At 36.2% G+C, this 14,774-nt stretch overlaps 1 protein-coding gene across 1 annotated transcript in view; it reads left to right on the forward strand.

Moving 5' to 3' along the window:
• LOC6567694 (G protein-coupled receptor kinase 2) overlaps positions 1-14,774 on the forward strand; it is a 61,710-nt gene that overhangs the window by 22,076 nt on the left and 24,860 nt on the right. The window contains exon 2 of the mRNA XM_001993742.3: positions 5,490-6,017. Coding sequence (XP_001993778.1) covers positions 5,966-6,017 — 52 coding nt within the window. The 5' untranslated portion in view covers positions 5,490-5,965. The remainder of the gene's footprint in view (positions 1-5,489; positions 6,018-14,774) is intronic.

Below are 14,774 nucleotides of genomic sequence, written 5' to 3' on the forward strand. Positions count from 1 at the left end.
ATAAAGAAAATAATCTTAACTGATTGTACTAACTGGCTGAGAGATTCTCTAAGTGATTGACAGACTTTGTGATTGACTGAATAAGTGACTAACTGATTGACTGAATGAATGTTTAAATGATTGACTGAATGACTGACTGCTTGATTGATTGATTGAATATTAGCTAATTAAGGGACTAAAAGATGCATTTACCGACTGATTGGCTGATGACTCACAATCAATCACTTGATTGACTGACTGATTGGCTTAACTAACTAACTGATTTGCTAATTATAATAATAATATGAAGTTCGCAAAATCATTTGTGTTCTTATTTAAGGAAACGAAACTTAAAAATATTAAATATACAACCATCAGCTAAAAGTAAATACTTTTACTTGGCTTTGCAATCCATCTTTGAGTTTAACAAAGCACTTGGCTGCCAGAGTTTCTACATAGTGGCCATTCAACAATTATGATGCCAATGAAAAGACCAGACCACTTATTGCGAATTATATATGTATATAAATATATATATATATATATATAGAAATATATATATATATAGTAATTTCGCTCTCGAAAAGTTAATCGAGTAAATTGCAAGCAATTGCACTGATAAATTTTCAACTTATCGCAAACTTTGTAATCTTGGCTGTGTGCGCATAATAAAATGCTTTTAATTCATTGACTTGAACAGCAACAAGCTGGGAATGCTTACAGTGGAGCATGCTCAACCAGCAGATACCTGTAGCCATGAATTTGATTATGAAATATGCTGAATTGTTTTCACATTTGGACTTAAGAAAGTATGTTTAGTATGCAAGATAGAACATATTTAAAAGTCGCGAATTGCGTATACTTAATTGTAGTCAATTAATCTGTGGCTACAGGGTATAAGCAAGACATGCATTCCCTTGCATATGCATTTGTTTGAGACAGAAAATATATGCAAATATATTTTGCAGGACCTGTGTCATTCAGCACAATTATAATGCACCTTTTTGCAAATGGATGACATAATAAGAGCTGCTTAAATTTTGCAACGACTGCAAATTAAAGTGAAAACAATTTTAAGGGCGTCTACACAAAATGCACGGCAGACACATGCATTGCGTTTGTGGCTGGGTGCGGGCAGTAGTTGATCCTTTGAGCTCTCACACCCACACGCACACATACTCACATTCGTGCACCCACATACACATACACACACACACACTGACACACGTCCAAGTTCAACGCAAATAAATTGCGCATTCAGAGCAAAAGTCTCGAATTAAAAACTAGCAAGGACAGCTTTCATGGGCACGCCGAAGTTTACATACACTCACCACTAAATTTATATACCTATGGGAGATATATATATGTATATACACTCACAACTATGTTGTGAGTGAGTATATGACTTGGATCCAACTGGTAAATTTGATTAGCATGTCCTTGCTCAACAAAAATGTTATTTATCTATATAATAACTACACATTTCATATAGACTCACACAGTCTAGAATATCCTGAGTAAGGGTATACTAAACAAAAATAGAAAGCGGCAACATAACGAAGCATAAAAATATATGAAATCCACAAAATGCGATAAGAAGATAAATAAAAGCCTTTTGCCAATGCCATATACAAAAGTGGTCAAAGTCTGTACCCAGTTCTCTGACCAGCATTCTGGGCGATTCTCTTTTTGGACACAAAACAAGATGCAGGCTGACAGACGGAGAGGGAGGACAGCGCCAAGAAGGGGAAAACAACTTCATAACAAATGCGAGAGCAGCGGATATCCGTTTGGGTCATTGGACATCTTCTTGATTGGAGTTACTCAGTGCAGAGAACTGCTCTCAGTTCGAAGCTCAAACTGTTTTAATAACTGGGCACACACACATATATATACATATATACAATCTAACGGAAGGTATTTCTTTTTTAAGCCCACTTGGCTATTCAGTCAGCGTTCCACTGACCCGAAAGCCGCGCCAGGCATTCAAATTGACAGCATTAAAATTGTCTATCTGGCTGGGCTTTTGGGATCTGAGCCCGTGGCCGACAGGGGCTGTCAGAAATGTGATAAGGGCTGGCCGAATACGTTAACAGGCTTTGTTTACCCCATATTTCCTGGCTGCAGCTTAATTAATAAGTCAATAGCTGCTTGCTTAAGGCAGCTTAGTATCTGAAGGAGCATGGTCTTAGCGGCAAAGTCACAGCCAAATAGAAAATAACTAAACATATTCAGTGAGCCCTGATATAACCAATTTGTTCTGACAGAAACACACTAATGATGCTGTAAAGTGTGCATGACTTGCAAATGCCCTGTTTTTTTTTTTGTTTTGAGTTCTTGAAATTCAAAGTTTTGTATAGAAAAAACTACATAAGGGCAAATTTAGTAGTTAAACTATTAATATATTTTCTTGGCTTGATGGCAGAACAGTAAGATACCACTTAAGCACAACTCCAAAAATCGTAATCTACTATTTTTTTTTTGTTTGCTATACTGTACGTATGCTTCCTGCTTGCAACATGGTGTTACAACAACGTCGTCAACGAGCATAACAGTATTAAACGCCCTCCAGACACACTCGGAAAAATGTCAAGGCAATGTCGGCCATCGGTTTTTATTCTCCGTCTCGTAGTGTAGTTGTTCTTATTGTTGTTGCTGCTGCTGCTTAATTTTGTTATGAACTTTATGCACATTTACGCCATTTCATAAAATTTTCATAATGGCTGCCCCGCATATGTATGAATGAGTGTGTGTGTGCGCGTGTGTGCTAGTGTTAGAGTGTGTGCCACAACGAGTGACTGACTGACAGCGTCGTTTGAGTTTTTATAACGTCATCGTCACGGGATCTGCTGCGTCCCGTTGCCAGTCCTAATGGCGCAAATGTTCAATAAAGTGGCTTTTAGCGCTTTTGCACACACATAAGTAATCACACACATGCACATACACACTACCACACATAGAGTGACACACATCAGTGGGCCGGAAGGCAGAGCTCATGTGTTCGTTTGAGTTTGTTTTGGCCTCCTCAGAATCTGCGCCTCATTCTGTATTTTTAGGAGGCACTACACGCACATTATGTGCTTTACCTTTTCAAATAAATTAAATGAGCATATTCATTTAATGCATCACTGTGCTGTTGCCTTGCCGAAAATAAAAAAAGAACCACTACCAATCTTGAATGCTGCAGAATGTCGGCACTTAAGCACTTGTGTAGCCGTTGATAAGCACTTTATAGCACAGTCATTTCCTTTTAAATTTAAAACTCAAGATAAGATTTTCAGCTGAGTGTTTCTCAAAAATTACATTCAGTCAAAATCTATTGAGATAAGTCAACTTAACTAATTACTGTATATATAAGCTAATACCTGATTGGCTGTATGTTTGTAAAACTTAATACAAACTCTATTTTAATCGATGTACTAATTAATAACATTTCTTATTGTTTTAAATATTTTTGACAAAACTGACCGATTTTAAATATACTTTTCAGCTCTAACCTTATTTGAGAACGTTGCTTTAATCATTTGTTAATTTTTTTTTTGGATGCAGAAACAAATATTTTTCTTATATATTATTTTGCATTTGTGTCGAGTTGCATACAGCGCATTTGATAGTCGCTTATGCCCATTGCTTATTTGTCTATAGGTTTATTTGTTTGGTAACGCATTCGAAAAACAATTAATTTGCCTGCTTGATTGCAAAAATTTGTCTGTGCTCGGAAATTTGTTTTGAATGTAAACACACTCACATGGTCCAGACATGACCACAATTTTATGCTTTGCATGATGTGCGCCGGCTTCCAGTTCCAAATCCATCTCCAGCTCCGTCTGGGCACATGGTGCGCTTCTGTTGCCCATTATTATTAATGTATCGTCGTTTAACATATATATATTTGTATTTGTATATATGTATATGTCTGTACATAAATTTCTATAAAGCATTCAAATTGCTGCATAGCCATGAGTTCATTTTTAATTAAAAATTGCCTACAATGGACAACAAAGGCGACGGGATAGATCACTCAATAAAATGTTGAAACATGACGCACGGGCAAGTTGATAAGTGAAAATAGCTGAAAGCGTTTAAATTTAATGCCAAACTATTCTCAGAACTAGTTGAGAAAATAATGGCGTATATAAATTACTAAGTATACGCACTGAGAGATTTTGAATCTTGCATGAAATATAAAAATAAGAAGAACTTAATTGGTTGAATCAAGTTGATTCCTATATGACTGTACATAGTACTAGATTTATTATAGTACATCAATGTGTCTGGTATATAAGCAATTGGATGATGATGCCACCACCAGGACAACTTACACCACCATATCCTGCCATCAGTCTTGGTTGGTGAGACTTATAGAAAACTTGTGTCATTCAATTATATCGCTATTAGTTATTCGTGACGCACCACTTGAGCTAAGGCATAACCTCACGTACGCCATGCCCCTAGCTTACCCGTCTCCACCCTTCCCTCCTCCTCTGTTGAGCTGTCTATCTGCGAGCCCCATCTCTGGTTACAGCTGTTGCCAAGCTGTTCTGCTTCTCTGCCATTTCCATTTCCATGATTAATAAATGTCGACCGCAACATTGCCGACACCTCAACGACAGCAGCAACAAAAACTTCGCGTCGTTTGGACAAAATATGTTGCGGCTTTTTTCGAGCCAAAGAGCGCCGCACTTAGAACCGCTTTTGCTGTTGCTGCTAACCAGGTCTCAACACAAATACTCACTCACACACACACACACAGACCGATATAAACTCTAAGTGCACTTTGGCTGATACAAACGTACGCAGCTCCTTTGTCAGAGTCAGAAACAGAAAGAGAAACAGGTGACAACAAGTACACGTATTCGCAACGTGCAACAACTGCCAGGGGACGCAAGAGGCGCAACCATTGAACTGAAATTTTAGAGCAGTAGAGCAATATGTATTCATGTTATTTCATATATGTATATGAATATGTATGTACTTGTACATAAGCAAATGCCTTGTCACCGGCAGGCTTCGTTGTGGTCGCCATGCGGTCTTTATTTGTTGAATCCTGCAATACCTTGGGGAATGCATAACGAATTTTAATAAGAGATGCGCAGTTCTGTATTAATGTTGAGTGTCAAGTAGAACTTTAAAGAGCTAAACATTAAATCAATTGAAACCCGAGCTTCGTTTAAAAACATTCTACCTTTTATAATTAAGTCGAGCTCAATTTATTTATATTATTCCGTATATATGACTTGTCTAACATGGAATTGAACTGATCAATATATCGAACAATAATCGGCTTGTTACAATATTTTCATATAGAGCATTTATATATATTGCATATATACAATATATACACTATATTTAAGTCACACTCAAACTGAAACTAACAAAATTTTAATACATGCCTGCTCTTGATGAGATAATTTATGAGCACGCATATTATTTGTATAAATTTTCTTCCTCATTTTTGCCCTAGTCAATTAATTAACACTTGTATCTTTCTATCACATATTTTATTACAGATAATAGCGTCAACCTTTCGCCAAGCCTAAAAAGAAAAGTGGGAAGATAGAAAATAAGAAGAAATCCAAAAGATCCAATCAAACGCTGCAAAACTTGACAAACATCAAAGACACGTAAATTCCGTTCTGTTGGTCCCAAACCCAACCTTGGAAACTAAATGAAGCCTGTGTGCGTAACTTGGCCAAATACCGCAACGCTGGATCTTAGACGACGGCAACAAATTAGCCAGCTTGCCATAGACTTGCAAGTTTGAAGTAAAAAAAGCCAGCCAAAAGTACGCAAAGGTTTTATCGCTTGCTTAGCGTCAGACTCAGCTTCAGGTTCATCAATAGCTGAACTCGGTTGTGTTTGTGCTGGAAAGCAAAGCCAACTGTTTTCATCCATAAAAAAAAGCCTGCAGGCATACGAGGTGTGTGTGTGTGTTATTTTTTGAGAGCGCCAAAGGATTCATTAAAAAACCGCCAACCTGGAACTAATGGAATTAGAGAATATTGTGGCCAATACGGTCTACTTGAAAGCGAGAGAAGGTGAGTCCAAAATCCAACCCCAAAAAAAAAAAAAAACTATTCACGAAAAATAACGAGAGCTCTTAGGCATCAAATCCTTGGAGGAGCGCGAGTGCTTCCTTCGTGTTGTCACCTTGTCTGCCAGAACTGAGCCACATCGATTTTTGTTACTCTCTCATACTCCCATCAAGGGTGGGTGTTAATTGTACATCAAGCCAAAAGTTACACTCTGAAAAATGAGGGGAAACATCAAACGAAATGCTTAATTCGTTTAATTTTTTTTGCTTCCCCCAACTGTTGCGGGTTAAATTAAGCAAAGTCTTACACAATTTCGTTCTCAAAACATGTTGTAATATATCTAAAATAGACAAGTGAATTGCTTGTAATTTTGTCCTAGCTTTTCGACCTACTTATGCAAAATTAATAATCGATTTTGAAATGCAGAATGATTTATGGGTTTTTAATGTTTGAATTCTCTACCAGTTGTCCTCGCATTGAGTATGCCATTTGTTTTTCTAGGTGCATACCACCCAGGTTCTGTTCGCTTTTATGAGCTTGACATTTTTGTGTACCAAGTCCTGTTGTTGTCGTTGTTTGGCGCCTGGCACTGCGCTTTATCTAAAGTTAATGAAGCGTTAAATGTTTGCGCTCCAGCAACTTATTCATTTTCATGCTTCATGTTACAGCTTTAAGTGCTCTATTTGACTCCGTATTCTATACTCGATAATTCTGTTACGTCGAGGTCACACTTCAATTGCATGACCATGTCCAGTGTCCTGTTACTCATCGTCATAGTCAAGTTCAGTGTCATTGTTGAGAGCGTCTTATGTAACAGGACGAGGCAGACAGACAGTCAACCCCAGCATTCACGCAAAAAGTTATTGTTGAATTGTGCAGAGAATTTCTTTGAATATTTCAACTGGCTGAAGGTGACCTTCATTCATACCCAATAACAGCAGTGCGTGTGTGGAAGTGGTTGGGTGTACGCTTAAGAATATATGTTGATTTTATGGTTGTGTAATGTATCTACAGATTGCATGCATGATGACTTCTAATGACTGACTGCACACGTGAAGGAATCGCTTAAATTACAACAGCAACATGTGCTTATCACTCGCTTGTGCTCAATCAAATGTATAATTTTTCTGTTCACTTTTAGGTTGAAATAACCAAGCGAATCGAGCGGCCGACAAAATGTATCCATCAGATACTTTTGCACGACGCTCAGCCGCTCAACAGATTTAAATGACAGAAACGTGCACAAAATTTCAATTTCCTCCAGTAATGTAATATTTGAGAACAGTTTGTTAATAGTAGAGGGGAATGAGCAAAGGAGAGTGAGAAGAAAAAAAAAATATATATATATATATTTGCAATAGATTTAACGAGCCAAAAAGTGAGTTTTTTATTTATATTTGATAGCAGCAGCAAAAAAGAATTTCGAAGAAAAAAAGTCCTTTTGGCCACAAACTTTTCTATTTGATTTAGTTTTTTTTTTCTTAGAAAAGTTGCTACTGAACAAATGTTACTTCAAACCTTTACTTTTTAATTCTGAAAGCAAAGCCGAACAGAGTTGTGCCTTAATACATATTTATCGTAACGTAATCGAACCCAAAACAAAGAAGAAATGAAAAAGGAACAAAAATTTATGAAGGCACAGTTGCCTTTGTTTGTTTAAAATGGAAAAGTGTAAAATTTAATTCGCTGCCTGAACTTATTGAAAATGGGTAAATAAAGTTGTGCAAGAAACGGCCTGTGTAGTCAGTATATATATAAAGTATATATATATTATAATTCATCATCGTCACCGCAGTCCATTTAGCAATGTCCATCTGCCTGTCCGCATGTTAGTCCGTATAAGCTCGCCGATCTCAGAGATTATAAAACGTAGGGAAATCAGATAAAAGTTCTATTTTACTTTGATCGATAACTTCCTTCCTTTCTTAAATATCAATACAAATCGATAACCGATAGCAAAAGAAAAGCCACAGTCATAAAAATATATATTGCTAATTCAGAATGAATACGAATATGTATAGTAGTCCATTCCGCAATTTGAAAAAAATGACTAAAAAACATATATTTACATTTTTCAAATCTAAAAGGTGTTCGACTTAGAATATTTATTGACTTGACTTCAGGGTATCTCTTAGTCGAGTGCTCTTAAGTATGGCACCCTTATATTTTTGGGGTATAGCTAAAGGATACCAAAGTTCACTTTTTTCGCCTTCTTTGTGCTGAATTTATCTTTACCAATCAAAAAATAATATTGCTGTGTTCATGTCTTTGTGAAATATCCATCAGTATTGCTTTTGAGTGGTGGTCTAACAAACTTTTTTTCAACCAATTGCGGGTCTTCTTTTTAAAAGTAAATCAACAATCACGAATCAATGAGTCAATCAAAATAACTGCTTATATAGATATTAATTTTTATATATAGATATTAATTCGGCAATAGATTTTATTGAATATATTCACTCTCTTAATTATAGTCAATTGAATTGTCAAAAAGTTCAATCACTTGGAGAGCTTTAAATTCAATCACAGTCATTTGTAAAAGTCAATTAAAGCAGAGGCATTCCATTAGATCCATTACATAAGAGGAGTATCCCACTTCTGTGTACCGCTAACGTTTTTGTAATGAATTGAAAATTGATGAAAACGCGAACGGAGATATTGCCTTTTATGGTGAAATCCTCTACTACTCTCTGTTCAATGAGCTTAATATGATAAATGATGCACTTGCAAATGAGATTATATAGGACTTTACAAATAGGACTTCTATGCCTTTATGGCATTTGGTCAAAGCTAAAATTTAACTCGCTTCTATATTCCATTGAAACCATACAAAGCAGGCAGGCAGGCCTAAGTTTGCAGCTTTCAATTCTGTATGTACAGTATACGTACACTCAGAAAAATAAACTAATTTTCTACTCAAAAGAAGTGCTTGCCTTAAAAATGTTTCAATCCTATTTATGCATTATTGTAACAACAAATATGAAATGCTATCCAAGAATATTCAAGAACGATTGTAATTGTAAATAAAACAGCGTATTTCTCTGAGTGTATATGCCACATACATCACACGCCTGACTTATCAGCAAAGCTTGATGTTGTTTTTGTGGCCTTTGATACTCAGCTCAGCGCATTTCAATTCGCTAGGCTAAAAGTTATCAACAATTTCAGACTAATCACTGACTGACCACGCCTCAAAATGGAATCCGCTTTAAAAGCATTTCAATGCATTCCATTCTTAGTCCGACTAAGCTCACAAAGCAATGGCTTTTGAGAGTTTTTTTTTTTTGTTTTGTAGAAATGATGTTTGCATTTCAATTTTTGCTGCTTTTTTGTTTTTTTAAATTTTTGCATCAGAAAATGAGGACGCATTAAAATGGACGCAGTTAAGGCGAAGGAGAGAAGCAAGATAGGATAGAGTGAGAAATAAATGTTGTCGCCTGCGATGACATAAATTTTGCCTTAATGCGCTGCCATAATGCTGATTATATCTGGCAAGGAAACTGCGAATGTAAATGCGAACTGAATCTCATTCGAGGTTAGAAAGAAGTGAAAAATGTAATTTGATCGTCGCTGCTGGTAAATAAAAATTGAAATTTGTAGCCAATAAAATGCTGTATGAAAGTAAGAATCACATATCAACGTCGTGCAAAGCGAAAAGCTGGCATTTAAAATTCTTTGAGGCTGAAAGAAATGGAACATGTTGCAAGTTAAGGAAAATATTTGTAGCCAAATCACTTAGTTAATGAAACCAATAATGATTTGTTTTTATTTATATGTTATATAAATATATATATATATGTTCAATGTTTTGTGGCTAATTTGTAGCTAATTTAAGTAAATATTCCAAGCCTTTGGAAAAGGAATCACTTAGTAATTGGCCTTTGCAATTTAATATCTTATAGAGCCGTCTAATTTAATGGACCTATTTTAATTTAATGTAAATATTTAGCCAAAGCACTTAGGCACACAAGTGGGGTAAGTGCATCCTGTTTGGTAGCACTTTGCTGCCGTTGGTGCTGTTGCGCCTCTGTTGAGGCATCCACGTTTGCTGTATTAGCCCACTTGAGTTGTGTGTGCCCCCGAAGCCCGGAGCCGTCGAGTTTTGGTTCAATGACCGCTGGTCAAGTCAACAACTCGAGTCGGCAACTGTTGGCAACTGCTGCCTACTACAATACACGCCAATTCATTTTCAAGTGGGTGTGCATGTGTTTGTGTGTGTGTGTGTGTGTGTGTGTGAGTGAGTGAGTATGTTGCTGTTGTTGGCATTGTACTCTTTATCAGGCTAACAAGGCTTTAGTTATGTTATATGCTAAGCAGCTAAATAAAAAAAAATATATATTTAGAAAGCAAAAAAAGTATAAACCAGTTGTTAATTATCGCACGCAATACAAATGCAACAAAAGCAGAGGTGTGTGTGTTGTCGGCTATGTGTGTGTGTGTAAGTGTGTTTGTATGTGTTGAGGCTGTTCTAGTTGGTCGCACATTTTCAACACGCTAATTGCTTGTAACAGTCCGTTAGTCAAAGGCGTCAGTCTGACTGACGTTTAATATTTCAGTTTGCATTTGGAGTCTTCTTATCAACAAGTTGCGGCCCACAACAAATCCTAGCCATATAATAAATATATAAGGCAGCACGGCAGGCACTCAGAGAAAAATGCCAGGATCGAATGTCGAGTACACTTTATTCTTGACTATGCTTAGATAAGTATCAATATAAATCATTAATGATTGGTATTAATTACATTAATACAAAGCCGAAGCAGTGAAGTAAAAAGAATTATAAGCGAATCTAAATTTAAGAATTATTCATTTTGATATATTTTACACCTGTCTGAAGAGTATTTTTATTTTATTTATTTAATGAATAGATGGCCAACAAATTAATTATTAACCCAGTATTGATTCTAGTCGCACTAAATGAATGGGTGATCCAAGAGGGTATTCTTGTTTTTTTACTATTTCTTTTGTTGAGTGTGTCTATGGGCAGCTCCTGCAAGTGGGTGGCCCTCATTGCGGTGCCTTTGTGCTTATCTGCAGTCGTCACACGTACCATTTATAATTGCACAGCTGCATCATTTGCAGTAGCAGCAGCACCAGCAGTAGTAGTAGCAGCAGCACCAGCAGTAGCAGCAGCAACTGCCACATGCCCCATCTGCAATTACAAATGCAATTGCCAGTGCCCCTTTTACATCCGCATGCGTAATTGCAATCAAAGCACTTGTTGTTGTTTGCAAATCGCAGACTCGTTGATTGCCACCAAATGTCATCAGAAGCCATTCTAATTATATGCAAAACGCAGCCAATAAAATCAGCTTTACACAATCGAAATGCAGCCAAGCTTGAAGTAATATGGTATTGTTGAACATTTCCGCTGATGCGCAGAATTTCATTGTGCCCTTCATTCATTAACACTGGGTGTTATTTATAAAGGCGCGAGTCTGTTATTGTTGCGTGCCCAGGAAATACAAAAATACAAGCTCGATTCAAAGCCAGTCTATTTTGATGCCAATTAGAAGCTTAGCGTTATATTTTTTGACAGCAATCGAATATAGATTTTATTTGAAATGTCAATAAGTCAAAACGGCTATTAAACGGTTAATGTCTTAGCTACGCAGACATCAAGGCAACAAATTCGAATTTAAGTTGAATTTTTGTGCTGTCTTAACTGTCGATAGTATATTTAATTATGTATTTATTTTATACCAACAGTTGGCACGGAAAAATAAATCATTTCAGCTATTATTATTATTAAATAAAATTCAAAATTTCTTAAGAAACCCAAAACAAAACCAGTCGCATTATATTTAGGATTAGTCTTTTTTGTTTATCAAATTTAGGATCAAATTCAAACATGCAAAAAATCAGTATATACATTTTAATATATATGTATTTTTTTAACAAATAAGAACTGTGTGATTTGTTGAGAGTATTTAAAGTTCGTTTACTTAACTTGGGCGATTATCATTTGCTTATTTTCGTTTCTTTGAAGACATCGGCGTCAAAAACCGGTAGCCCCTTAGCAGATGTTGATGCTACTTCTACTTGAGACTTGCGACTTGAGACAAGCACTTTGTTGTTGTGTTTTACTGTTTGTTGACGTAGGCAAATAATAAATACTAATACATTTTGGACAATACAAAAAAAAAATGATAATAAACACCGCAAAAATATGTGCTATGTGACGCGCTTGCTGCGTCAGCAAATGAATATTTAATCGGCATATTTAATCAGCGGTCCCTGGCGTATTCGTAATCTGCAAATTATGAATACTAACTAGCATGCTTAAACAGCTTCAGCATGGTGCAATAAAAGCTATGAAACAAGTTTTGTAACTTTTGTATACATGTATATGTAGGTTAGACGTGATCAGAATTTGTGCTCTAAGATTATCTTTAAAATTACATATTGAATTTAATTCCAGTTTTTTTTTATTTGGGCCAAGGACTTATTTGTCTTGGTTAAACAGCAGACACCTTTGATAGTAACTCTCAACAGGAAACTGTTCCTGCTCCTTTATATATGATTGATGGGTAGAAGGTGCTGCCGGCTTTTGGGGTGTTTTTACGAGCACTTAAACATCGAGGCAGTGGCTGGAGTTTAGATGCCGTTAAATAAAAGTAACGCCCATAGTTTGCAGCTCATATACAGAGAGCATGCTCATGCATATATGTATGTGAGTGTGTGTGTTTTTGTGTGTGTGTTCATAAATATGCGAAAGCACTTCTCTTCAGTTCATCCGGTTTCGACGTGTTTTATGCGGAAACATAAAAAAATTACAGGCAAGAGAAGGACATCTATCTAAGGCAAAACGAAGATCACATACACTTTCCTGTAGCTAAGCTATAACCGTACATTAACGAGAGATATTGAAAATAGGATGTCAAATTGATACTCTACCGATTGAAATATAGAACAGAAATTCAACATATTTTGTAAGAACAAGTTACAGAAACCAATATTATTATTTCACTTAAAATCATTTGGAACCATTCCATAGCCTTTACGGGAACCTTTACACTTTACGTACCAGAACCGGAACCGAGTTAAAAATCGATACAGCCTGCAGCGAAATTAAAAACCTATTCAAATAATTCAGCATCGACTGGAACAGTGATGCTGTTCAAGAATACATATTTACTTTGTAGGTTCGTAAACAGCTCCTTCAATACGCTACAGACTATAGAACGCAATTACCCTCGACCAAGAGTATACAAAGTGAAAACTTGGCATATTTTATGCTCGTGCCCAAGTCATGAAAATGTAAGTGATGTGCTCTAAACAATTTTGCTGATGAAATGAAATTGAGTTATTCCATGCGGCACACTGGCCCTCGAAAATAAGCATCAATTTGAGATATGTATCTAGGATTTTTGAATGCTGTATTGTTTGTGAACGCATATTTTGGTAACACTGTGCAACAGCGTGGCGTATGCGTAATTTTGCAATATAAATGACAACATTTCAGGTTTATGACAAGTATGCGAATCGCATGCGCGTTACGCATATCAATTTCAATTCAATTTTTGACAGCACACATTTCACATGTGTGCAACAGCAAACAGCATTTGCCAAGACGCATTTTACACTTTTTTTTTTTTTTTTTTTTTGGTGTCAGTTATTCCAAATGTTGTCAACAACTTCGCCAGTTGCTTCGGTAGCAACCATTCCCCAGGGCAAATTCATAAATGTCGACGGCACAACTAACACGAATGCGGCATGCTTTGGGCTTATGTTGTTGTTGAGCCTAAAAATCAATTATAAAATGTAAAGGCAGTTTCATATTGGTACACTCAGAAAAATTGAAGAATTTTGCTCAGAAAACTAGTAGAAATGTGGTTTAAATAAGTTCGACATTTATATTATATTTAAAATGCTCAAATTCCTAAATCAATGCTGATTTAATTTCATTCATTCATTATTTATTCAAGTTTCTCAAAGTGTAAGTGTATCTTCTATATTCATTCGTAAGCTTTTGCAATTTAGCAACTGAAATTGCATTTCTGCTTCATAAGCATAAGCACAATAGAAGTAAACACATACAAATAAACTGTATGCAAGTGCTTGCTGCTGTCAAGTGGGACGCAATGGACCCAAATGAAGAAGAAATAAAGAGAATCTGTTTTAAATTGATTTTATTTATTGATAACAAACATAACAGTGTGACAAAGCGACCTCAATCTCTCTCTCTCTCTCTCTCTCTCTCTCTCTCTCTCTCTCTCTCTCTCTCTCTCCCTCTCCCTCTCTCTCTCTCTCTCTCTCTGTGTCTCTCTCCCAATCACTGTCGCTCTTTACAAATGCAATTTTCAATTAAATTCTTGAAATGCAATTTCAACAATTTCAATGCAACGACGTCAACGCTTTGGCGGCCATCGATGATTTGTATGGCTTGTTGGTTTGGCTCGTCGGATATAGTCGAATACGATTGATTGCTTGGCTCTCCCAGTTGGTCCCATGTGGCCACACTGATGCCGTATATATCAATATGTATATATATATATGTGTTCAAATACAGCAGCAAATGCTGCAATCGCAGCTGCTAGTTCAGTAACTAAAACTGACATAAACAATAACAACACAATGGAAAATTTTGAATAGTTCTGTGACATAAAAAAGTTTCTGCATTGCCCGTTATAAATGGGAAAATATATGTATATTGAAGTTGTAAATATATGTGTGACAGGCAGAAAGAAGCATCTCCGACCACATAAGGTATATATAAAAACATATATCCTTTATCAGCATCAAAATCTGTGTAGATCA

This window comes from Drosophila grimshawi, unplaced genomic scaffold (assembly GCF_018153295.1).
Source record: "Drosophila grimshawi isolate 15287-2541.00 unplaced genomic scaffold, ASM1815329v1 contig_311, whole genome shotgun sequence".
Lineage (NCBI taxonomy): Eukaryota > Metazoa > Arthropoda > Insecta > Diptera > Drosophilidae > Drosophila > Drosophila grimshawi.